The 27,114-nt window shown below is 44.9% G+C and overlaps 1 protein-coding gene across 1 annotated transcript in view; it reads right to left on the reverse strand.

The window, feature by feature from the left end:
- The window catches only part of TMEM114 (transmembrane protein 114), a 125,596-nt gene that overhangs the window by 52,081 nt on the left and 46,401 nt on the right, over window positions 1-27,114 (reverse strand). Inside the window, exon 3 of the mRNA XM_088466906.1 lies at window positions 5,389-5,526. Within this exon, the coding sequence (XP_088323032.1) occupies window positions 5,389-5,526 (138 nt within the window). The remainder of the gene's footprint in view (window positions 1-5,388; window positions 5,527-27,114) is intronic.

A 27,114-nucleotide genomic window follows, 5' to 3' on the forward strand; every position in this document is an offset into this window, starting at 1 on the left:
TGGAAAATGACAGTTAGGAGCTGATTGGTTACTACTTTATCTCTCTCCATTTTATCTATTTCCAAGGATTAGTACATCTATTTCTGAGTGGCAAAGTGATCCACTCAGATCCCTCTTCTCAGGCTTCCTTCACACAGAAATAAAAAGAACCAACACCATCTGAAGATGGCTTTGATTCCCATAAGCAAATTCCCAAAACTTTCATTTTTCAGAGTTTGCTGAATACAAGGTGGATTCTAATAATGAATGGGCCTGTTACAAAAAACATGAATAAACTAGCTTTTCCACATGTGTAATGGGCCCATAAGTGATGATGAATCCCCCCCCCAAGCCCCCCCGATCCGAGCCGGGAACCGAGTCAGGCTCAGGTTTTCCCACCTGACTCAGATCTGAAATCGAGGCAAAACATCGTCCCACTGTCGGATCTCTCGGGTTTTAGATCCTATAAAAGGTCGGCGCCATTTTTCAGTCCGGCTGTGGACAGTGAAGAGGGAGGGTGGGAGTTAGGGCTGACTGGGCTGTGTTGTGCGGCTGTTGTCCATAGGGGCTGGCTGGGCCGTGTTGTGCTGCTGTTGTCCATAGGGTCTGGTTGGGCTGTGTTGTGCTGCTGTTGTCCATAGGGGCTGGCTGGGCTGTGTTGTGCAGTGTCCCATAAAGGCTGTAGTCCTAAAGGAGTGCTGTAGTGTTGTCCAGGGGGTGATCTGTCCATCAGGGGTGCTTCTCCTCAAGTGCAAAAAAAAACAATTATTTTTTTTCTGTGTTTGTGAATTGTGTGCACAGTAGCCACACGTACATCAATAAAGTAGCAGCGCCAAGTGTGCACCTGTGTCATAAGTAAAGGGCCGGCTGGCTCGTCTGTTGAAGAGTGGTGTAACCCCCAAAGGGCACTCCAAAAAACTTATTTTTTTCTTTTTGTGTTGGTGATTTGTGTGCGCAGTAGCCACATGTGCATCAACAAAGTAGCAGTGCCAAATATGTGCACGTGTGTCATAAATCAAGGGCTGGCTGGCTTGTCTGTTGAAGGGTGGTGTAACCCCAAAGTGCTCTCTCAAAAAAATAAAAAAATTATTTTTCTGTGTTTGTGTGCGCCTTAGCCACACGTATATATCAATATCACATAAATGGAGGACAAAAATTTGTCCGATAAAAATAAAATAGGGAAAGATCAAGAACCACTTCCTGCTAGTGCTGAAGCTGCTGCCACTAGTCATGACATAGACGATAAAATGCCATCAACGTCGTCTGCCAAGGCCGATGCCCAATGTCATAGTAGAGGGCGTATAAAATCCCAAATTCAAAAGTTCAGGAAAATGACCTTAAAAAATACATTTAAATTGTCTGAGGAGAAATGTAAACTTGCCAATATTCCATTTACGACACGGAGTGGCAAGGAATGGCTAAGGTCTTTCCCTATGTTCATGACTAGTGGTTCAACTTCACATGACAATAGAAGCCCTCCTCCCACTACAAAAATCAAATTAGTTAAGCTGGCAAAAGCACAGCAAAGAACTGTGCGTTCTAAGAAGTTATCACAAATCCCCAAGGAGAGTCCAAGTGTGGTGGCCGTTGCGATGCCTGACCTCCCCAACAATGGCTCTTTCCACTTGCATGCCCTCTGCAAGTGCTGGAAGGAGCACCCACAGTCCAGTTGCTGATATTCAAATTGAAGACGTCACTGTTGAAGTACAACAGGATGAGGATACTGGTGTAGCTGGCACTGAGGAAGAAGTTGACAAGGAGGATTCTGATTGTGATGTAGTTTGTTTAAATTAGGCACCAGGGGAGACAGTTGTTGTCCGTGGGATGAAAAAGCCCATCACGGTCATGCCTGGGCAGAAGACCAAACATTCCACCTCTTTGGTCTGGAAATATTTCTATCCAAATCCGGACAACAACTGTAGCTATATGTACCATATGTAAAGGTGGAATAAGTAGGGGTAGGGACGTCAACCACCTAGGAACATCCTCCCTTCTACGTCACCTGCAGCACATTCATAAGTTACTGTCAAGTTCAGAAACTTTGGCTAAGACCATAAGCAGTCCAGGGACACCTAAATCCCTTTGTCCTGTTGTATCCAAGCACCTGCAAACCACACCGTCAACTTCCTCCTCGTCAATTTCCTCCTCAGTCAGGATCGGAAGTAGTCCTGCAGGCCATGTCACTGGCATGACTGACTCCTCTCCTATCCGGGATTCCTCTGGAGGATCCTGCATTGCTGTGCCTACTGCAGCCACTGCTGCTGTTGCTGCTGGGAGTTGTTCATCATCCCAGAGAGGAAGTAGGAACACCACCACTTATTTTACTAAGCAATTGACCCTCCAACAGTCCTTAGTGAGGAGGATAAAGTACGACAGCAGTCTTCCTGAAGCAAAGCGGATAACTGAGGCCTTGACTGCTATGTTGGTGTTTGACGTGTGTCCGGTATCCGCCATTGGTGCAGTGGGATTTAGACAATTGATGGAGGTAGTGTGTCCCTGGTACCAAATCCCATCTAGATTCCACTTCACTAGGCAGGCGATACCGAGAATGTACAGAGACGTCAGAAAAAGTGTCCTCAGTGTCCTAAAAAATGCGGACATGTGGACAAGTGGAACAGGGCAGACTAAGGACTTTATGACTGAGACAGCCCTCTGGGTAGATGTATCGCCTTATGCAGCAACAACAGCAGCGTCACCAGTAGCAGCAGCTCAGAAACACCAGCTTGTTCCAAGGCAGGCTATGCTGTGTATTACCAGTTTCAGTAAGAGGCACACCACCGACAACCTCTTAGAGAAACTGAGGGAAATCATTACCCAATGGCTTACCCCACTTAGACTCTCCTGGGGATTTGTGATATCTGACAATGCCACCAATATTGTGCGGGCATTACATCTGGGCAAATTCCAGCACGCCCCATGTTTTGCTCACACAATAAATTTGGTGGTGCAGAATTTTCTGAAACACAACAAGGACATGCAGGAGACACTTTGGGTGACCCGAAATATTTCTGCCACTTTCGCCATTCAGCGACTTCATGCCGAAGACTGGAGTATGAGCAAACAGTCTTGAACCTGCCCTCACCTGAAGCAAGAGGTTGTGATGCGGTGGAACTCAACCTTCTATATGCTTCAGAGGATGGAGGAGCAGCAAAAGGCCATTCAAACCTATACATCCACATATGACATAGGCAAAGGAGGGGGTATGCACCTGACTCAAGCGCAGTGGAGAATAACTTCCATGTTGTGCAAGGTTCTCCAGCCCTTCGAACTTGCCACACATGAAGTCAGTTCAAACACTGCCAGCTTGAGTCAGGTCATTCCCCTCATCAGGCTTTTGCAGAAGCAGCTGGAGAAAGTGTTGGAGTAGCTAAGATGGAGTGATTCCACTCGGTATGTGGGACTTGTGGATGAAGCCCTTCATTTGCTTCCCCAGGATTCGAGGGTGGTCAATCTGTTGCAATCAGACCACTACATTTTGGCCACCATCTCGATTCTAGGTTTAAAGCCTATGTGGTATCTCTCTTTCCGGCCGACACAAGCCTGCAGAGGTGCAAAGACCTGCTGGTGAAAATACTGTCAGCTGAAGCGGAACGTGACACATCAACAGCTCCTTCTTCATTTTCTCCAGCAACTGGGGCTGCCAGGAAACAACTTAGGTATCCTAAGCAACCCACTGGCAGTGATGCAGGGCAGGCAGGACCAAGTTTGGATATCTAGTCCGGACTGAAGGACCTGGCAACAATTTTTGACATGTCTACTGTCACTGCATATGATACTGTCACCATTGACAGAATGGTGGAGGATTACATCGGTGACAACATCCAAGTAGGCATGTCAAACAGTCCGTACTTGTACAGACAGGAAAAAGAGGCAATTTGGAGGCCCCTGTACAAACTGGCTCTATTTTACCTAAGTTGCCCCCCCTCCAGTGTTTACTCCGAAAGAGTGTTTAGTGCAGCCGGGAACCTTGTCAGCAAAAGGTGTAGGAGGTTGCTTCCACAAAATGTGGAGAAGATGATGTTCATCAAAATTAATTATCAATTCTTCCAGGGAGACCAGCCTCCAGAACGTACAGAGGGACCTGTGGTGGTGGATTCCAGCGGGGACAAATTAATACTCTGTGAAGATAAGGATGTACACAACACTGAAGAGGGTGAGGAATCGGAGAATGAGGATGACATCTTGCCTCTGTAGAGCCAGTTTGTGCAGGGACAGAATAATTGCCAGCTTGTTTTGTGGGGGCCCAAATGAACCAATCATTTCAGCCACAGTCGTGTGTCAGACCCTGGTGCTGAAATGATTGGTTTGTTAAAGTATGCATGTCCTGTTTATACAACATAAGGGTGTGTGGGAGGGCCCAAGGACAATTCCATCTTGCACCTCTTGTTTGCATTATGTACTGTTTGGGGCCTAGTTTTTCAAACTGCCATCCTGTCTGCCACTGCAGTGTCACTACTAGATGGGCCACGTGTTTGTGCCGCTTAGAATAATCATCCAGCTACCTCAGTGCAACCTTTTGGCTTAAAAACAATATTGTGAGGTGTGAGGTGTTCAAAATAGACTGGAAATGAGTGGAAATTAATGTTATTGGGGTTAGGAATAGCATAGGAGAAGAAAAACCCACAAATTATGTGATTTTATCTTTTTTTTATGCTTTTTTCCAAAATAATACAGATCCAAAACCCAGAACCCAAAACATGGAAGGGTGGTTTTGGCAAAACCAATCCAGATCCAAAACTAAAACACAAAACACGAAAAGTGGCCGGTGCACACCCCTAACTTAAATATTTATTTAAAACATTATCATTATGTACTAATGTGGAAACAGCTATACAAACTTGCTTTGCAAAAAATATACATTATTTTGGAAGTTCGTAATGCATTCTTATGGGGTTTCAAAATGGCCCCTTTCAACTGTTCTAGCTATACCACATGCAATGTCCATGAGCACTTAAATAGTTTGTAGATTGCAATACATCAGCACAAAAAGGAAAAATCTAACAAGTAAAAGTAATGATATTTGGAGGAAAAAAGTAAAAAAAACACCTGAATAAATTATTGAAGAAACAATGAAGGTAGGGGTTATTTTTACCCCTTCTGCCATTCTAGTGTTACCTTTCTATAAAATTTTAAGACTTACAAGAGAGATGGATATACATATCATGTCACTGACATCATGAACTAGGAGTGCAAGTTCCCTATTGTACATATAACATGAAAGGATTCCCAGAGATAGTCTGAAACAGGGATATAGGCTGAGACATACTGTAGAGTACATTACTAATGGTGCTCTTAATTGAAGTTCTATCCATAGAACAAAAACATACATGTACAAAAATATGAAATAAATGGATACAATGGAAATTTTAAGATGTTATACATTTTTCTAAAAATAAATGTATACGTTACCTCCAAATAGAAAAAGCAGTCCTGCCAACAGCAGCAGCAGGTACGCCCTTGCGAGTATACTAACAAATCCAGTCATTCCTCCAAATATCATCAGGATCAGACTGAGAGGTAATAAAATCACTAGTGTCCCATGCATACCTGTAAAAAATATGTTATTGTTGTAAAATTGCAGTTTTGCATTCCAGAAGTTAACATGTAGCATGTAACATGTAGAATAATTATTAACAGCATGGCACATTACTTTTTACTTTACATATATCTGACACTGTATAATTGGATTAACTATAATGCAACATATTTGCTTGAAATATGAATTATGTTTTAATGTAATTAATGCTTTATTTATTTGGCAACATACTACTTTGTATAATGTGTATTATTTACTTATTTACATTCTGCCCATAACTCTAATGATAAAACAGCTATTAATAAAAAAATGAGCATGAATAATGTGAAAGGAAAAGTTAATAATGTGTTTTCCTAATGTGATTATATTAGCATCTATTAAACACTTAGGTATATTGTAGGTTGCATGGAAGTAGATAATGTTTTGTAAAGCGGTTTTTATCTTCAGCATGATTTGGGAATATGGCATTCTGCTGCATTCCACTGAACCCAATGTAAAAAATTAAAAAAAAACATTCTTCAAACAACTTTCTGACACTGGGTTACTGGATTTTAGATATCTGAGAAAGGCTTGCAAACCCCTAATTAAAATATAGCTGCAGCATTGCTGTTGTAAGCTTGTAAAAGTGTATCGAAAAGCCCTATAAATATGGATTAAATTGTACATAAAAATCTCATTGAATACACAAACTTTGATAGAAATATCTAACAATAGAACAATACTAGATACTAGTCAATACTACTAGTACTTTATTTGTTACAATTCAGATTAAAATAAATAATATTAACAATTGATAACTTAAATAAGCATAAAAAACTGGTACTGCTTTGAACACCTATATGTAATCACTCAACACTGTAAACTACTTCTTATCACTCTGAGGATGATTTCTCCTGCACACTTCAGATGGGTATAAAAGAAATTAGTTTGGTGATTGGCCAAGACATGATATCATAATGTGTTCCCAGCTGAGATTTAGAAATAACTGTCCCAGAAGTTGTCCTAGATAACTAAGGCACCACTGAGGGGTATATGCTGTATATGCAGCAGTAGCTATTGCATGCCACTGCTTCTCAATAGGTTTAAGCTCAACATTTTAAAGCAGCTCTAATATGAAGTGCAAATGACACTGGGCTTTACACTTAATATTTAATTTCATTTTTTAGCTCAAACCAACCATATTTACATATATCTTTGAGTATCATTAGTACACAGAATATATTGGTTTTCTGAATCTGTGATGGCTACAAGCTGTAAATGAGTTTGTGCATTTTATTTCAAGGATTGCATTTTTTAATTAGTACTGTAAACGATTATGCCTCAACATACAGATGTGTCCTCATACACTGTGGGCCTGATTCAGACGTGGACTCTGGCGCGTCTGTTGCCGGAGTCGTAGCTGCTATAATGTGCAGATGATAGTATCAGCCTTCCCCTGGTGCAGTAGATGGCATCTGAATTTGCAAGCACTGAAGGCCCACTTTCTACACACTGTAAAACCACTGTATATTTTCCATATGTACATCTGTGTGTGACTGAGTCTGAATCTGTTTATGAAATGCTACAATGCTGATTTCACACCCTAAATTCCATTGTGCTTGTACATGTTTAAAACTAATTCATGTGTAAGTAAATTCCCAGCCAAGTGTGTCTATTGCACTGTGAGTGGTGTTTAGCTGTGTCTGCTATGCAAATAAGATGCAAAATGTAAAGAAGAGATGTTATGCTACACTTGTCGGATTGGCTCAGTAACACCTGACATATGGCATATAGATGCTAGGGGGTATATTTACTAAGTGAGAGTTTTTAGAAGTGGAGATGTTGCCCAAAGCAACTAATCAGATTCTACTTGACATTTATCTAGCACCTTCTAGAAGATAATAGGTATAATCTGATTGGTTGCTACAGTATGGGCAACATCTCTACTTATAAAAACTCTCAATTTGGTAAATTTACCCCTAGGTGTATGAGGGGCTTGGGTACAGGAACCCGGCGGTCAGAATACCGTACCCAGAAAAGCGGGTGGGGACGGCCAGCGTTTCCAGAACGGGGGAGTGCCCACCCCATTTTGCGGGAGTGGCAAGGCCAGGTGCAGTGTCCTGGCCTTGCAACCCAGCCAACCTGAGTAAGCTGAGGCTTACTCAGCTGGCCGGCTGCCCGGCACCACCTACCACAGTTCTGGGATCGCAAATGAAGCAGGGGTGTCATACACCTCCTGCTGCATTTGCATATTAACAAGGACGGAATTGCAGCTTTGCAATTGCCTCCTAAGCTGAATCACTCCCAATGTCAATAGTCCTGGTGTTGCTTAATGTCAGTTTATACAAACAGCTGTTTGAACCACATAAACCAGTGGTTCCCAAACTTTTTCAGTTCGAGGCACCCTTAGGGTCTCCATCATTTTTTCAAGGCACCCTTAAGCCAAAATAATTACAGAGCAGTTCCATTTTTTAAGTAGTTGGGTCAGTAATGTAATAATAATTTTAAAAAAGAAAGAGAAAAACTGTGCTGTTCTTACCTATTGACCCCTCTGTCTCTCTCCCATTGCTCCCACCATCTCTATCTCATTGCCCCCTCTGCCTCTCTTCCTTTGCCTCCTCCATGTGTCTCCCTTTGCTCCCTCCATGTCTCTCCATTTGCCCCTTCTATGTCTCTCCATTTGCCCCCTCCATGTCTCTCCATTTGCCCCCTCCATGTCTCTCCATTTGCTCCCTCTTTGTCTCTCCTTTTTCCCTTCTCTGTGTCCCCCACTTACTTACCTTTAGTTGTGATCATCATTGCTATTCTGCAGCATCAGTCCTTAGTCAGATCAGGCACTTCCAGTCTGATCTTCCACAACGCACTGCATGGTAGGAACCCATTCAACTACAGGCAGCCTTACAATTCACTGCCTGTTGATTTACAGTGTCAGTGTCAGCTCTCCACCTGCTCATTCCAACCCTCCCCCTTACCACTCCACTCTACTCCATGCCGCCAACCCCTCTTCCACCTATGCAAAAAAAAAATATTTTACACAAAACAAAATACACTGGCTGGCCCCTTTAGGCCACCAGCTGTGACGGCACCCCATGGAGCCACAGAACTCAGTTTGGGAGCCACTGGCATAGACAATATAGGCAATTATTATTTAAAAAACAAATAGTGTCTGTGTGGTAGAAACTGCTGTTTATATAAACTGGAATGAAGCAACAGTGCAAATATATTAGGTGATTAGTGACTTACGTATATTCTACAATGATTGGTGGAATGTGTGACATAGACCAACAAATATACCATGCGAAATAAAAATAAAAATCACAATTTAATATTTAAAAAATAACTAAATCTTGTGCATACAAGCACAGTTATTACAGGTAAATAAATGATGCAAATAAATAGATAGAATTTCCCACAGTGTGCAAATAGTGCTAATAAATATTTAAGATGACATTAAAAATGCAATTCATACATTTAAATACATCTTAAAAACGATTGGAGTTGATATATTATTATAAAAAAGCCAGTTTACACAAAGGGATCAGTGGATAAAAGCAAGTAAAAATATATATGTTTAAAAAATTCCAGAATTGGTTAAAAGTATATAGGAAGTTTTCTACAAAAAAGAGATGCTTATCTGCAAAAGTTCATTCAAACAGGCAAGGCAGTTATCCCAATGTGTTTCATCCACTTGATGAAGTCCCCAAGTCCCCAAGTGGATGAAACGCATTGGGATAGCTGACACCATTGGTTCTAGCGTTGGTTCTAGCTGACACCTTTATATTAAGGGAGTATGTATTATTACATATACTTTGTATCAAATCCTCTAGAAAACTTGAAGGTGGCGCCGACACATCTTTGGTGTATCTATGGAATGAAGCAATACCTGTCACTATATACATGAAAATTGACAGCCAAGCAGCCCAATAAGGGGCAAGGACCTTGCCCAATCAGGAACACAGATAACACACAATAAGCACACGCCCAAGAGACAGTAAACTTGTCCCTGACAAAGCACAGCACCAATGGCCTAGCAAAACGTGTTTGACAATGCACCCAGTTACCACTAGGAAGTTGCACAGACTGCAGAGCTCTCCAGGTAGCAAGTGACATAGCATAGGATGCCCTGTTGACAAGAGCTCTGATGGCAGTGAAGAAGATCTAGCAGGCAGTGCTGGAAACAGATCACTCTGTTTTTGCTCAAAGAGAGCCACCTCACCAGACTACAGCATCAAAGACCCCATTTCAGGACACTGTACCATGAACCAGGTAGGTGGCTCATATGCACACACCACTGCAGTGTATAAACACAAGAACTTATGAATAACTATATCCAGCAGGTTTATAAAGGCTTATCATATAAAGGAACTTCAAGTTTGTTTTCTGCAATCACTGGAAGCACTCTGGAATAAACACTTCATATGAGTTTGTCTATACAAAACCACTTATAAGTAGAGATGAGCAGTTTGATCTTGCTAAAAACCAAACAAACCAAAGTTTGGGGTCCCAAGTCAAACTATGTCCTGGCTCGGATCACTATGGGGTTCTGAGTCCTGACTCGCGTCTTCTCACCAAGTTCAAAATTTGGATCCAAGAAACGGATCTGACATATTTTGGATTGCATGTAAGTCCCTCCCTCATGATTTGAGCTGCTGTGAAGTGGTCAAAATTTATTGGAAATTAATATTATTGATGTTAATAATACTATAGGACCAAAACCAGGTTCAAGTTGCATGATTTTAGCTATTCTTGTAAATTTTTAAAGAAATCCAAAACCAAAACAGAGCCAGAACACTTGAGGGTGGTTTTACCAATACCAGAACACAATGATAGATTAGAACAAAGTGAAAACGTGAGGAGAGGAGGAGAAGGATACTTTTGCTCTTCTGCATATATGACTGTGCGGAATCTGTATGATATGCCGGTGACTGAATATGGGTGGTAAGTAAGTACCCTAGCCTTCACCCTCTCCCCCCCAACCCTAACCCTCCCCTGGTGGTGCCTAACCCCCCTTCATGCACACTAAACCTAACCCTTCCAATGGGGGGGTGCCTAACTCTAAACTTCCCCCAGTGGTGCCTTCCCCTAACCCCCCTCCCCATAGCCAAGTGGTCAGGGAACAGGGGTAAATTACCCAACATGGGGTAAAAATGAAATTCCTGGGGGAAATGGACGCACAGCTGGGCATGCATATGAATCATTCTATAATATAGAATGATTCATATGCATGCCCGGCTGTGCCGCAGGGAGGCTCTAAGCCGGACGCCCGTTCCTTCCCTGCAGTGCCGCATTAGCCGGAGGCTGGAGTTCTCTTCTGAACGCTTCCGGCTCTCTCCATGCGCACTAAGGGAGAGACGTCATGACGTCTCTCCCATAGTTCCTAGGAGCAGCCGGGTGGACAGGATGGTGGCGGATGCAGGAGCGGGGATTAAGTTTTTTTTTGGGTACAAGTGGCACTACAAGGACATTATATGGGGGCACTACTACAGGGGCATAACTATGGGGGCACTACTATGGCGGCATAACTATGGGGGCACTACCAGGGCTGCCAAGAGAAATCCTGGGCCCCTGGTACAGCAACTTCCCAGGGCCCCCCTGAAGGGGGTGTGGCCACAGCATTTTAGGGACAGGACTGTACCTCTTTGGGGCATGTCTTTCATGTGAGAAGCACCCACCCACAGGAGCATGACATGGCTACCAGCAGCTGGGACATAAGTATTCACTATTAGGATCATACCTCCCAACACTGGTGATTCAGCGGTCGGGACATCCGTGCACCAAAGAGGGGCGTGGTATTATGGCACGCTCCCGTTACAATTGATGTTGTTCTGAGGAAGGGGATACGGTCCCCGAAACATTGTCCCAATAAATCACCCTGGCATAGGGTTCACTTTTTGATTGAAAAGACAGAGTGCCGCCTCTCTCCATATATTGCTATCTATCGTTATTGATCTATCTCTCCACACATACAGATATATATATATATATATATATTTATTTACACACTGGGGGGGAGGTTAGGGTTAGGCATCCCTTCACAGACAGTGACAGTCTTGTTCCCAATCACTGTCTGCACCCATAGGTGAAACTAGCCATTTGATAATGGGTGGTCCCAGTTCCATAACTTATGTTAACTTTAGTGGCGCAAGTCTGAAAACAAAGTAACATGTAGTTTTTGCGCGCGCAGCAAAAACATAGGCATACTCACGTGTCATTAGGTGCGTGGTCACTGGAAATGGGGGCATGTCTTCATGGCACTCCACCCATTTCTCATCATTCTGGGAACATTCCTCTCCATTCTGTTCCAAATACACCTTACCTGTATGGTGTATCTGCAACGTAGAACCTCTGAAGAAACTGATCCTCCCTGGGCAGATGATGTCTTCAGTCAGTATTCACTATTCATGTTGGAGATCACATGGTCCCAGAAGATGCCTGTTTGTGTAGGAATATAACCATGTCATCATCATACAGGGCACAAGTCGGGTTGAGCTTCTGTTGTATCACCTACTGCCCTTGTATCCCCTCCATCCCCCTGCCCTTTTTTCTAATACCTATCATTTTTTAAATTACAAATTAATTTGTTAATGTATGCTTTATACAGATATACAGGGGGCGATTCAAATGTTTAGCGTGCCCCCTGCTGGGTGTCTAAACTAATAGGCGTCTATCAGAGCAAATAAATTGTTACTCAGATTAGACACTCATTGGTATTTAAGGCGCCCAAAAGAACAGGGTTTAGCAGCTGAAAGCAGCTAAATCTGTCTAAAGTTCTTGTTTGGGTGTCTGAAGTCCTGGGTTGGGTGCCCAAACAGACTTTGCATACATTTCTTCTTGCATCTCAGGAGGCTGTGAGGATAAGTGTGTAACCCCCACCCCGCAGCTTTAGGCATCCAAACAAAGCTACAATTGTATAAACAGCCTGCAGGGGGCACGCAAAACATTTAAATTGCCCCACAGATTCAAAAATATCTATATAAATGAAACATTAAAAAAATTATTTGAAAAAAAAAGACAACATAAAATAATAATATATTGTTGGAAAGGGTTGGGTATGGGATCCCGGCGGCCAAAATACTGACAGCGGTATCCTGACAGTCAGGATACCATTAGATAAGTACCCTAACGCTAACTCTTACCCCTAACCCTCCCCTAGTGCCTAAACCTAACCTCCCCCTCCCACGACCCTAAACTTATTTCTCCCCCCCAGTGCCTAACTCTAGCCTCCTCCCTAGTGCCTAACTCTAACCTCCTCTACTAGTGCATATTCCTAACCTAAAACCTAACCTACCCGCACCATAACCCTCCCTCCCCGATGCCTAAACCTAACCCTGCCCCCAACCCTAACATAGTGCATATTCCTAAACATAAACATAACCCTCCCCCTAACCCCTGGCGCTCTGGATTCTGGGGACAGAGGGACCAATTCAGAGCTGGACTCTGAATCAGGGCGTTTTTCTTTTTGGTGCGGCCTCCGGGCCGCTCGCATAGCTGTGGGTGACCACCCACAGCTATTGCGAGTGGCCAGGTGATGGTCACAATGGTCTCCACCATCGGGGCTTGCGACGAGACCCTTGCAGTAGGGTCTCATTCCCGCAAGCCCAAGTGAGCTTCTGGCTCTTAATAGAGCCGGAAGCTCACCACTGACATCACTCGTGATGTCAGTGGGGCCACCTCCAAACGGCAACTGTTCCGTTAGGAACGCCTCCATTTGGCCAGCCACCCCCCCTGCCCGCCTCCAAAACGGTGCGAGATGTCGATCAAAATCGACAGCCGCCCCCTTTTGGTGCGAGACCCGGAGCGACGGAGCACCCGTCGCTAGCCGGCTCTCGCACATGCGCACCTCAGAGCTGGTTCTGGTGTGCGCATGCGCAGTGGCCAAACATTGACCCGCTCACGAGTGGGACTGAGTCAGGCCCAGAATCCCGACTGCTGTTGGGATTCCGGCGCTGGTTTTTGAATGTCGGCATCCCATCTGCCGGGATGCTGACTACCTCCCTGTTGGAAGTTGCAGAGTTTAAAAACATAAATTCTTACAAAATTACGAAAAAAAGAAAAAAAGAAGAATGAATAAAAATAGGGGTTCCCCCCATTACAGAGTAATAAATCACATCAAGCAAAGGAACCCCCACCTTCTCCCCTGCAAAGCTGCAGCCAGAAACATTGCCTTACCTGTGGAAAGCAAAGAATTGCTTTAAATCAAACACTCTGACATCTGATCCCCTCTCCTCTTCTACTACAGACAGGCTGTCACTGACACACAGACTTACTTTAGCGTGGTGGCTGGGTGAAGCGTCCTCCTCGGGGCCTTGGTGCACAGCTCCTCCTCCATTCCTCTTCACAGCAAGCTCTATTCTAGTCATAACCACAGCAGCATACTGAGCAGAGCAAGTGCGCGCGACCTGTCGTCACAATGCCAGACTGTGCCACATACTGTATGCTGCCCACGGTCACCTGTCTCCCTCCCTCCCAATCTCCGCCCAGAGCCTGGAACTGGTACTGAGAGAAAGCCTTGCGAGATGATGACGTCATTATCTCGAGAGGCTTCCTCTCAGGACCAGCTCCTCGGCTGCACTGACTGTAATGAATGAAAGTCAAAAGAGTGACAGTCAGTGCACCACTACTCCCCTCTCCCACCTCCTACTCCCCCCGAACTGCCGCTGGCCGCCACCCCCGGTGGTTTTAGTAAAGAATAATAAAGAAAAAGTTGAAAAAAAAGAAAGCGGTGATGTGCTGCGGGCGGCCCGGGCCCCCTGCCACGTCCGGGCCCGGGTAATCTGTACCAGCTCCCTCCCCCTCTCGGCACCCCTGGGCACTACTACAGGGGCATTATATGGGGGAACTACTACAGGGGCATTATATGGGGGCACTACTACAGGGGTATTATATGGGGCACTACTACAGAGACATTATATGGGGGCACTACAATATGAATTCCTTCCTTTCAAATCAAGGGGGTAACGTCGGCATAGCTAAACATATTTTGGGGTAAAAGGTAGAAAATCTCCCTGACCCCAGCCACAGCCTAATCCTAACCATCCCCAGGGGGTGCCTAACCATAATCTCCCCCCTGAGGGTTCCTAACCCTAACCTCTATCCCCGGAAAAATTCTATGTTCAGGATTCTGGCATACGGGATAGCTGCGTCTGCATTTTGCCAGGCAGCAGGAATCTGGCGTCGGTATATCAACGTCTGGAATCCCATCCGCCAGCAAGTTAAATGTATACCAACTGTGCATACCACAACACCAAACACCTTGATTTGACAAATGTACTGGGGAGATGAAGAAGATTATTCACAGGCTTCAAAAGCCATGATGTAATAGTCCTATAGCAGGGGATAAGCTAAAATGAATCAATTATTCTCAAAAATGTCAAAAGAGACAATGGCAGGAACAACAGACCTCTCACTTTTTCCAGATGGTGGAGAAGCTTTGCTGATGAGCATGTCTGAAGCCTGGTGCAACTCTCTTCCAGTCAAGGTGCTAACTCCTCCATGCTGATAAGGTGTCCTCCATCCTGGATGCAATCGGAAAGCCTGCTGACATTATACCGACAGCCGGCTTCCCGACTGTCATATCCCGGTGAGGGTGAAATGACCGGCATCTAGATGTAGACGCCGCTCAACTCACTGACGCCGGGAGACCGGCGCCTGGCATCCCGATCAAAGGGATGCCGGGTGCCGTGACCAGACAGCCGCGGGGGGTGGAGCGTTAGGTTTAGGGCTCCCGGGGGGTTCTTAGGGTTAGGCACCCCCTTGGGAGGTTAGGGTTAGGCTAGGGGGAGGGAGGGTTAGGGTTAGGCACCCCCGGGAGAGGGTAGGGTTAGGAACCCCCCCGGGGGACTTAGGTTTAGGCAGCGGGGAAGGGGGGATTAGGTTTAGGCACTTAAAAGGGGGATTAGGGTTAGGCACTTGGGGGGGAGGTTAGGGTTAGGCACCCCCAAGGGAGGGTAAGTGTTAGGGGGGTAGGTTAGGTTAGTTCATACTTACCTGGTGATTATCGGGATTTCCAGCGCTGTTGGGCTGCCGCTGCCGGGATTTGTTCCACTGTCGGCCTGACACTGCCGGGGACTGAACTGACGGCCATGCGGCCGGCAGTATTACATATCGATTCCCTCCATACATATCGAAAATTCAATAGTGCTGTCAAATGAATGGCTTGTAAATGTGGGTCATCTGGATTTTTTTAACTAGCTTTTCTACCCCATTGATGTTGAAGATATTGTTAAAATGCCCTTAAAGTTATGGCCCTCATTCAGAGGCGCTCGCAAGAAGCAAGCGCTCGTTCTGCATGAGGGCAGCCACTTCATTTTTGAAGTGCGGTTACCACCCACAGCTTAACGACTGACCAGGTTGATGGTCGCGATGGTGAATACCATCGCGACCATCAGGGCTTGCGATGAGACCCTAAGGTTGGGTCTCAGGAAGCCGCAAGCCCCAGGGAGCTTCCTGCTCTGAAAGATGATGTCAATGCGGCCACCCACAAAACGGTAGGCGTTCCTTAAGGAACGCCTCCATTTTGGAAACCACCCCCCGGCCCACATACAAAACGGGGCGAGCTGTCAATCAACATCGACAGCCACCCCTTTTGTAGCGAGCTCCGGAGCGAGAGAGTTTCTATCTCACTCCGGGGCTTGCGCACGCGCAGTGCCCCCGCTGCGTGAGCGCAGGGCTAACTATCGACCTGGTTACGAGCACATCGGTGCTTGCGACCGGGTCTGAATGAGACCCTATATCCCATAAACTGTGATCTGGACACAGCCCCAACAATCTTTCTAATAGCGTATAATAATGCAATTGGTCCAGTATTTGCCAAACTAGTACAACTTTGTAGATAGGCATTTTTGCTATACTGTTACATGAAGAAATTGTTATACCACTATAAAAAAAAAACCTTTCTTCAGATCCAGACAAACCAATTAACTAACTACAGATCAGTTTCAAATATTTTATTGTGACTCAACTGGAAACTTATCTGTCAACACATGATATATATTATACATTCCAGTTAGTAAATTTCCAAAAGGCAGCAGTGAAACCCGGACAGTGTTATGCATCAGAATCAGTTAATGTGGACTGCAAACTTGCCAGCCTGGAGGAGGTAGGAATTGTGATTTCAGTTTTACAATATTCGCAATGGTGCATGCATTTGAGGGACAGGAAAGTAGGTATTAAGGGGAGTGTGAAGGGAGGCTGAAGCTTTGCCTGAGGTGCCAGTAAACATTGTCCTGCGACTGCTGGTACTGTATGTATAAATAAATAAAGTAAATGCCATTTGTTTGACTCTCTAACTCTCATATTAGCTTTTCTTATTTTGTAACCGTTATTTATACAAAGTGCAAATAGATATATCAGTTCAATATAATGCTAACACAGATATCCTGTAGGCCACAATTCACATCCTGGAAATAGTATATTTAGACATATGGGAGCCTGATTAAACCTTCAAAGTTTATTTTGTATTTCAGAGATATTTTTTTTGTCCACTTACATTATATGCCAGACTGTCATGGGGATTATTTAATTTCCAGGTTCTATTAATTTCACTTCTGGCCATATTGATGATATGACAGGTTAATTTGTTTTATTCTTTATTATGCCCTTTTAATTGTTTTCCAACTAGAAAGTTACAGGGTTGTCAATAATTTAGAGGTTTAGCCTTCACTAAACCTTGAAAAATATAATTTAAAGATACTAAACAGGAGGATTGCTCAAGCCTACATGTAAACTATGCTAGTGAAATGAAAGTAAATCCAATTCTAAATATTTTATTTTACAATATTTTTTCTGAAAAGGTGAAATCTTTGCTAAAATTTAATTGATGCGTATTTGGCTCAAGCTTGCACACATTTTAAACATGAATATAGATCCTGACTTAAATAGACAGGACCACACACAGTCAGTTTATCCCCAGGTGTCTCCCTAAGTCAGGACCCATATTCATATTTAAAATTGTGCAAGCCTGAGCCAAATGTGGCAGATCAGATATCATATATCTGAGAGTTAAGGTGCGTACACACTGGGCGATTAAAGTGGACGACTGAATGATAACGATATCAGGTAAACATGCAGGCCAACCTGACGATATTTTCAGGTTGCTGCATGTTGGGGAATGGGGGAGAGAGCCCGGCGCTGAACGATATCATTAATGATATCATTCAGTGGGTGTGCTCAATGTCATGAACAACATTGAGCACACCCTGCCAGGGACACACTAGACGATATCACTCAGGGAGCATATTGTCTAGTGTGTATGCTCCTTAAGTGAAGGGACTGGCCAGATGGGAAGACCATGAACTGTTTGGTCAGCTTGACAAATTATTGCATATTTTGCAACTACTGTAACATTCCCTGTATTCAAAGAAATTACAGTTTGAAAAGTAAGTGAGTGCCGAGTTTGTATCAGTCCCGAGTTTGTATGAGGGATTACAGACTGTGGACAATCCTGTTAGGATCACTGATCACATTCTGGGTCAGTGTGGGTGGGGGAATAGTGTGGGCAGCTGTGATTGCCCTGAACGCTGTGAAGTCTGGCTGCAGGAAGATTATTTTCCTGCAGCTGTGGCTGGGTGATCCAGTTTGGATTGATCTTTACTGTGGCAGGGGTGGATCTAGGGGACAAGGGGGATCCCAGTGAGTAGAGAGGCTGACCCTGTCTATTGTGACTTGTAGCTGATGGAAAATTACCTGGCTGACACTAGTAGGCATTTCATATGGCAGTGTCACATTTGATGCAATCACACCAAGCAAGAGGTTAAATAAACAATGTGTATAATGGATACATTTGAGAAACTTGAGTGGGAGAATGATGCTGTCATTCACATATTATATACGATTAGAGAACATTCTTTGTACAATTAATTTGATTTAGTTTTAAAAGTGTTCTTAATTTTATAATAATACACAGCTATATTATTTGTATGCAGATGTTCAGGATTATAATTTTGTTGTGTTCTTTTGCAATGACAATAAAAAATATCTATAACCAGGTGATAGCCTTGCACCACTGTACGACCATGGCCCCATGCCTTGCTGCTCAAGAACCTGTACTACTCGAGAGTGAGCCTAATGAAGGAAGAGAAATTTGCTGGAAAACACACCAGCAAGTTATAATTGCTTGGAACACATGGGCGCACTGTCTCCAAGAAAAACTGATGATCTGAGCCAGAAAGAGAACCTGCAATAAGGAACAATGTCCAACTAACCGAAGAAACGAAACCAAAGCCTACTGGTAGACTTTCAAAATAGTGCCAAGATCCAAGGAGGAATATGGCTCACACCATACCTGATGGACTGCCCAGCAGAAAACCCTGCAACTTTGTCCAGGAATGGGACAAGCAAAGGATCTAAGGCAACCCACAACAGGAAAGGAAGCCGAGCTATTAGCAACCCAAAGTAAAAGTTGCAGTAAGATGAAAACTTGATTGGACCCCTGCCCAATAACATGATAATCTAGAAGAGGCTTGGCCTTATGGGCTCCATCGATCAACTTGATCAAAACCACCATGGAACAGAACTAGAAAAATCTCTATGAGAAGGAGACCTTGTCACGGTTATATTATTCTGTAGATCTGGCCCAGGACCCTTAGGCATGATGGATGTGCATAGGAAATGTGGAGCTTAATGATACCTTGGCTCATAGGTATAAACAGCAGTGTAAACACACTAGTGACGATATAGCTACCACAGACTTGTGGATGGTACCTGGAACTGGATAATGAACTGGAACTGGAGTTAACAGACCGGGTCCACTTAGCGACTCCTTTGACCACTCACCTAGTGACCTGCGAAGGCCAGCAAGACCAGGGATACACTCCAAAAGACAAAAGTGACCTCTGGAACGCAGAACAATATAGTACTGGTAGATTGGAACTCAGAATTCAGGCCAGCAATCAAAGTCTAATATAGTTAGAGTACAGCTTGAGGAAGCTGCAACTCTGGTACTGCTTTGATGCAAGACCTCAAACTGGAACCCAGTGAGGAACTCAGAAACTGAGAGTCAGGTGTTCAGTAAAGTGTATCACTTATACTAAATGTACAGACCATATACTGCACACTGAACCCTAGCCCTGGAACCAGCACCCTTCTCTGAACCAGCCCAAAAAAATAGCACATAGAACAGGGAAACTAATACAGGGTAAACACAATAGTATAACCAAATAACCTGAATAACCACAAAGCACAGAGTAATACAGTATAAGTAATTTGCATGCACTGTCCCAGATGTAGAGCAGGGTCCACAGAGATGTACTAGTGGCAGATAGCATAAAAACTATGGCTGCACATGTCAGCTCAGTACTAATAAGAAGCAAGTCTGTATGCAGCATGGAAGCTGCAGCACTGACAGGTAACAATACGGAGGCCGGACTATAGATCTACATGAAAAAGGTTGACAATGTCTAGATAGACACCAGATGTTAGACAGACAATAGGTTGACAGGGACACAAGGTCGACACTCTAAAGGTTGACATGGAAGAAGATTGACAGGTACAAATGATTGACAGGGTCAAACGGTCAAAATGAAAATGGTCCACACACACACAAATGGTCAACCCATTTTTTTTTGTTAGTGTTAGGTACTTTCTGGAGGTTTAGGGTTAGGCACTTATTCTGACAGTTAGGGTTAGGCACTTATCCCAACGGTTAGGGTTAGGCACCAGGAGGAAGGGTTAGGCACTTACTGGAGAGTTAGGGTTAGGCAATAGAAGGGACAGTTAGGGTCAGGCACCTACCCTAACATTTAGTGTTAGGCACCAGGAGGGAGGGTTAGGGTGAAGATTAAGGTTAGAAAGAAAACGTATGTGTCATCCATTTGTGTGTCGGCATTTTGACCATGTCGACCATTTGTACCTGTCAGCCTTCTTTGTGGACCTTTAATGTGCAGACCTTTTGTCCATGTTGGCCTTTTGTCCCTGTCGACCTATTGTCTGTATAACATCTGGTGTCTATCTAGACATTGTCGACCATTTTCATGTAGATCTATTATACCACATCCTAATGATACAGAGTGGCAGATGGAAAGCAGGTAACAGTATACACGCTGGCTTAGTCGAGTAGCTGGATTTGGTGTGTATGCAGCATGGAAGCTTCGGTGCTGACAGATAGTATACAGGTAACAGTAGTAAATGGACAAGTCAGTATGCAGCATGGAAGCTGAAGTTTTGTCAGATAGAATGCAGGTACTGTAACAACAGCATATGGATAAGTCTGAAAGCAGCATGGAAATTGCAGTATTGACAGATAGAATGCAGGTAACAACAGCAAATGGTGAAGTCTGAATGCAGCGTGAAAGCTACGGTGCTAACAGATATATACAGGTAACCAGGGACGGATTGGGATGGAAATCTAGCCCGGGAAATTTATGGAAGCAGCTCTAATGGGGGCAGGGAATGTTGAGGGGGTGTAATCCCTCCTCAAAGGTCCTGTTTCTGAGTTAGACGCAGTTGCATCTGCGACTTATGCTAATGCCATTAGAATGTTCTTCACTGGTGTACATCTGCCCACTTTCAGTGTCTACAGATCATGCTTAGTGTGTCTTTAGATGCCACCATCAATCACATCATTGAAACTTTTCACCAGTCGTATACAAGGTGCAGATCATCCGTCTAAGAATGGCCTCCAATGTGAGCAACTCTATGTGCAACCACTTTTAGCAACATGCCCATACTACATTACATCGGAGTCTGATTAGTCAACTCCTGTGACTAACCAACACATTTCTAATACACTTCTTGGTGTGTGCATTTGAATCTGTACTGCAAATCTGTATGAACACCATTAGGAATGCATGCATGGAACAACTCAGATGCAAGTGTAGATGAGAAACATAACACAAGAAAAAATAAAAATAAAACACTTTGGCCCCACAAGAAAATAGTAAAACAGAATGGCCTCAATAGAAAAAAAATGCTTTGGCCGCAATAAAAAGAATATAAAAAACAATGGTACCAGACAGGAAAAAATATAACAAATGACCCCCAAAGGAAAAACTAAAACACATTGGCCCCCAACAGGAAAAAAAACACACATTGGCACTGGAACAAGGTGGGTAGTGTATGTCCTGGTGGACATTAGGGGGGTAGCACAAGTAGTGTATGTCCTCAGGGCAGAAAGGTAGGGTGGGCCGGGGGTAGAGCAGGCAGTGTATGTCCCTGGAGCTAGGGAGGGGGTGGTGGTGGAAGAGTATATAGTGTATGTAACTGGGCTGGGAGGCACTATGTCTAGGAGGTAGTGTGGGGAGTGTATTTTCCTGGGGGTGAGGATGTAGTTATAATCCAGGTACCAGCATCCCGATGCCGGCATCCTAATGGTAAGTATTGGGGTTAGGGGTAAGGATTGGCTGCAGGGTGGAACACAGGTTTAGGCTGCACAAAGTCAGAGCTAGGCATAGGCTGCAGGGGCTAGGTTTAGGGATAGGGGTAGGATACTTCCCAACAGGTGTCGGCATCCTAACCCCGTCAGGATGCTGGCATCGGGATTTCAGTGCCAGCATCTCATACTGGTTTGGGGGGGGGAATAGTGTGGGTGGTGCATATCCCCAGAGCTTGGTGACTGGGGGAGTATATCAGGCAGTGTATGTCCCTGGGGCTGGTGGGCTAGGACTTATGTAGTGTATATACCTGGGGCCGGGGAGGATGGGAGGGAGGGGTTGAGTTTATAATGTATGTCCCTGGGTTGAGGGGGCACTGTGTCTATGGTATGGGTGGTAAGGTGTGGAGTGTCTGTCATGTGGCAGAGGGTGTTTAGTGTATAACACTCCGCCTCTGCCCACACTAGCTTTAAGGCAAAATACAGTAAGTGTGGCTGGTTAGTAGAAAAGTCAGCAGATAATTAATGATATTTCAATAATGGGATGTTACTCTCTCAACACAGCCAAAATCATATTTGTCTCCACTAACAGAGAGAATCATACTCTTCTTTTGTTTATAATGGGCTTCAGTTTACCACGGGAATTATATGCTTCCTGCAGCTTAGATTGACTGCACTGCTGCAAGTGGTTAAATCCCCAAAAGTCTTAAAAATCAGATCTAGTAGCAGGCCATTAACAATCTATATACCTGGTCTGACTGGAAGGCATCCTGTGGCAGTGAGTATGAAGCGGTTAAATGGCGTGCACTGCTGGCTCGACCTTGCTGCCTTATATTGTCTGCTGCCATTGCTGCTGACAAGCACCAGAGGGGAGATGCACGGCTTACCTGTGATGCTGATGCCACCTTGTCAGCATCCTGAATTGAGGTTACTGGTGCAAAAGGAGCAGCAGCGCCTATACTAAGTCGCTGTTCCCAGCTAACGGCACCAAGAAGTGCCCGCTAACCAGAAGCTGATGAGAACTTCTGGAATGCAAATCCCGAAGGTGCAGCAACCGGCTGGTCAGATACATGAATAAACCTTGGCCGGTAGGCAGGGTGGGCCAGCCCAGCAGAGTTGAGGACTGGGACCGGCTCGACAGGAACTTGCCCGCTGTCCCAGTTGCCCAATCCAATTCTGCAGGTAACAGCAGCAAATGTTTAAGTCTGTATGCAGTGTGGAAGCACCAGTATTTTAAGATAGAATGCAGGTAACAACAGCAAATAGGTAAGTCTGTATGCAGCATAAGGAATGGGATTGTACAGCCGCCTGTTCAAATCCTGACAGGGGCTGGCCGAAGGTAGGAAATCCCAACAGTGGGGGTAAATACAGCTAACCCTCCCCTTTCCCCCTCTAACTCTAACCTACCCCCATTAGTGCCTAAACCTAACCCCCCTCCCTGCACCCTAAACCTAACTCACCCAGGGGGGTGCCTAACCCTAACCTCCCCTGGGGGTGCCTAACCCTTACCCCCCCTTCCCCTAGCCTAACCATAACTCTCCCCAGGGGGTGCCTAACCCTAAGTCCCCCTGGGGTGCCTGGCGGTCACCTGTCTACATCCCCATCGTAGAAGTTGCAGTATTAATAGATATAGCTAAGGATGGTAACCAGCGAGTCATCCATGAAATAGCAACTGAATTTACAGCAGACACAATATCAGAACACAAGCAATGAATCCTGTTGCCTAGTACTATCCTGGGAAGGGAACACATTGTTCAGGCCATGTGCAAGTTTAAATAGTAGATGTTAATATCGGACTGGGGCATAAATGGCCCACTGGGGGAATGCAGTAGTAGGGGACCATGCTTAAGGGGTATGGTCATCCACCAGAAGGGGTGTGGCGGACCACCACAGTTGCTTGGCTAACCATTAGGCAAATATTGATGTAGTTGCTAAAGAATAAAACCAAGAACTAATGTATATAATAATAACTGACCCACCAACAGAGTAACAATGTACAATTTAGTGCACAGTCTAGAATATGACCACTAGATTAGGGGGAGGGGCCCTCAGGCATTGGGGCCCACCAAAGATTTCCCCTGTCCCCCTGTAGGCGAGTATGACCCTTGCAGACTTCCATCCCCATTGGAGCAGAGGATCAGGTGAGCACTGCTGAGCTGCTCAGGTGCATCAGGTAATTGCAATGGAATGTTTCTGCATAGGCATGGAGACAGCAATGAAGGAGTGTCTGAGCTTGTCAGAAATGCTAAGATCCGTGACAGACCTCAACAATAAGACCCAAAATGGGGAATCTTGACTAGGAACAATCACACTGAGAAACCACCAGGTTAGTGACTCAAACCTGTCAGACTAAGAAGAACAGCCGCAGGGGAGGACTGCAACAAACTGAAAACTGCAGAAGGGCATAAAAGAAGCCCTGAAAACAGGAAAATGCAGAAAAATCAATAGAAGGTCCAGAACTGTAAGGGAACTTCCAAAAAATTAAATCAGTGCACAAATATAGGGCCTGATTCACTACAGATTGCTATTGTGATCGCAGCTGCAATTACGCACACGCAGGTCTGCTGCAAAAATATGCTAATGAACGCAATTGCAAAGCTGTCGCATAGCCAGCATAGAGATGCCCATTTCTACCCACCACGGCTATCTCACATCCGTAATAACTTGCAGTCCTGCGTATACATCGGGAACATCAAGTAACATCAGCCTCTCATGGTCTAACCTTACTCAGAAATTGCTAACCTCATTGCATGCATTAAGTACTCAAGCAGAGTATGCCATCGCAGTGGCTAATATCTGCACATCCATGCAACCGTGTTGAAATGGACAGGCACGTCTGTGTTTCTTCAACCACTCCCCCATCACCACTCCCAAACGCTGACATCCCATCCATCTGTCTGCGAAGGTTTTGTATCTGCGAAGGTGATCGCAATGCTAACTTACACGTGAAATGTGTTGCATATGCATGTGCAGTACATAAAGATGGGCCCAGCTAGTTTGTTGCTCATAGCGCGCCATTGAGGCCTCTGTGTCGCGCCATGGAATGTTACGTGATGGCTGGACTTTGGCGTACCGTGGTATTCTTCAACGAAAGATATGCTACGGCATGTTATACAGTGCTTAACCAATGGGTGGCGAGTGCTCCACTGTTTTCATTTGTACTGAATACCAAACTGTTAAATTGGATGGCTATCACATTCACGCACTGTACAGTATTTGCATGTTCGCACAACCAATCTTTTTAATATCACATAAGCTCTTAGAACAGGACGCAAATCAGTACACATACTGTACATAACTGTACAGTAGTGTAGTTGCCATGTTGTTATGATGGTATAACCGATACTGTAGATTATGAGATGCACACACAGCTTTCAATGAGATAGGATTAATTATTCTCTAATGGTGGTGTACTGTGTATATATGTCCTAGTATAATATTTTTGAAAGGAAGACATTTTTTTATTAATAAAAACAGCAGCGGGGGGGTGAAGTGCACAAGGATGAGCCCGCTATGTGCAATTCTTGATATAGCTGTTGTGTGGACTAAAAGTTAGGTGATCACTTTGCAACAGTGCTTTTGGCACTGTCGGCACTGTCCCAGACTTAGACACTATAGTGAACTAGTAGAGGGCTGTTTAAAAGTGAGGCATTACAAAATGATTGTGCATTTTAAAATGCACACTTGCGGCACTGTCGGCACGTTGGCGCTGTGGTGGCTGTCAGATCTGGGGGTTGCAATGGAATCTCTAGCGCATGCCCAGTGGAGCTGCTCTATACGCCAGTTGCGCTATGTCGTGGTGTATGGAGGATCATAGTACTACGCATGCCCAGTGGGTCAGGAGTCACACACAATGGGATCTCTGGTGCAAGCTCAGTGGAGCCGCTCCATACACCAGTCTGGCTATGCCATGGCATAAAGAGGATCATAGTACTGTGCATGCCCAGTGTGTCGGGAGTCACACACAGTGCATCCCAGTCTTACAGTAAAAACTATAGTGATTTCATGACTTTAGGAACTACTGTAATAGCGGGCTGTTTGAAAGAGGGATCTCTGTATTACAAACTGACTGTGCGGTTGAAGTTGCACACTTGCGGCACTGTCCCATACTTAGACACTATAATGATTTAATGACTTCAGAAACTGGTACTGGGCTCTGTTTGAAAGAGGGGTCTTTGTATTACAAACTGACAGTGTGTTCTAAGAAGCACACTTGCAGCACTGTCGGCGCTGTCCCAGACTTGGACACTATAGTGATTTCATGGCTTCAGAAACTGGTAGTGGGCTCTGGGCCCGATTCTGACCCGGTCGCAAGTGCTGTGCGCTCGCAACCGGGTCGATGGTGGGCCAGTGCACATGTGCACGATGGAGCCGGCTCCGTCGTGTGCATGCACGAGACCCGGATAGTGACGGGCAATCCGTCGCTCCGGGTCTCGTACCAAAGGGGGCATGCTGTCGATGTTGAGTGACAGCACGCCCCCTTTGGTGGGCGTGCCAGGGGAGTGGCTGCCCAAATGGAGGCTTTCCCATGTGTCAGTGGGAGAGATTTTGGCTCTGTCAGAATCTCTCTGGGGCTTGCGGCAACGAGACCCTACCACAAGGGTCTTGTCGCAAGCCCGATGGTCGCGATGGTCTTGACCATCGCGACAATCTTCCATGGCCGCTCGCTATAGCTGTGGGTGGCTACCCTAAAAATAGCCCGGCCCTGATTCAGAGCAAGTGCTCTGTCAGAGCGATCAGCTCTGAATCAGGGCCTCTGTTTGAAAGAGGGGTTCTGTATTACAAACTGATTGTTCATTTTAAAGCGCAAACTTGCGGCACTGTCGGCACATCGACGCTGCGGTGGCTGTCAGATATGGAGGTTGCAATGGGATCTCTGGCACATGCCCAGTGGAGCCACTTCATACTCCAGTCACACAATACCATGGCATATAGAGGATCATAGTACTGCCCATGCCCAGTGTGTCGGGAGTCACACACAGTGCACCCCAGACTTACAGTGATAAGGTGCCAGCCAATCAGCTCCCAACTGTCATTTATTCAAACCTGTGAGATGACAGTTGGGAGCTGATTGGCTGGCACTTATCACAGACATCACTTGTCACTCTGTCTACTAACACTGCTTAGTAACTAGAGCCCTTAGACACTATAGTGATTTCATGACTTCAGTAACTCTTACTGGGCTCTGTTTGAAAGAGGGGTCAATGTATTACATACTGATTGTGTGTTTTAAAGCGCAAACTTGTGGCACTGTCAGCACGTAGGCGCTGTGTTGACTGTCAGATGTGGGGGTTGCAATGGGATCTCTGGTGCA

The sequence above is a fragment of the Taudactylus pleione genome, unplaced genomic scaffold, assembly GCF_031769625.1.
Source record: "Taudactylus pleione unplaced genomic scaffold, aTauple2 ptg000066l, whole genome shotgun sequence".
Lineage (NCBI taxonomy): Eukaryota > Metazoa > Chordata > Amphibia > Anura > Myobatrachidae > Taudactylus > Taudactylus pleione.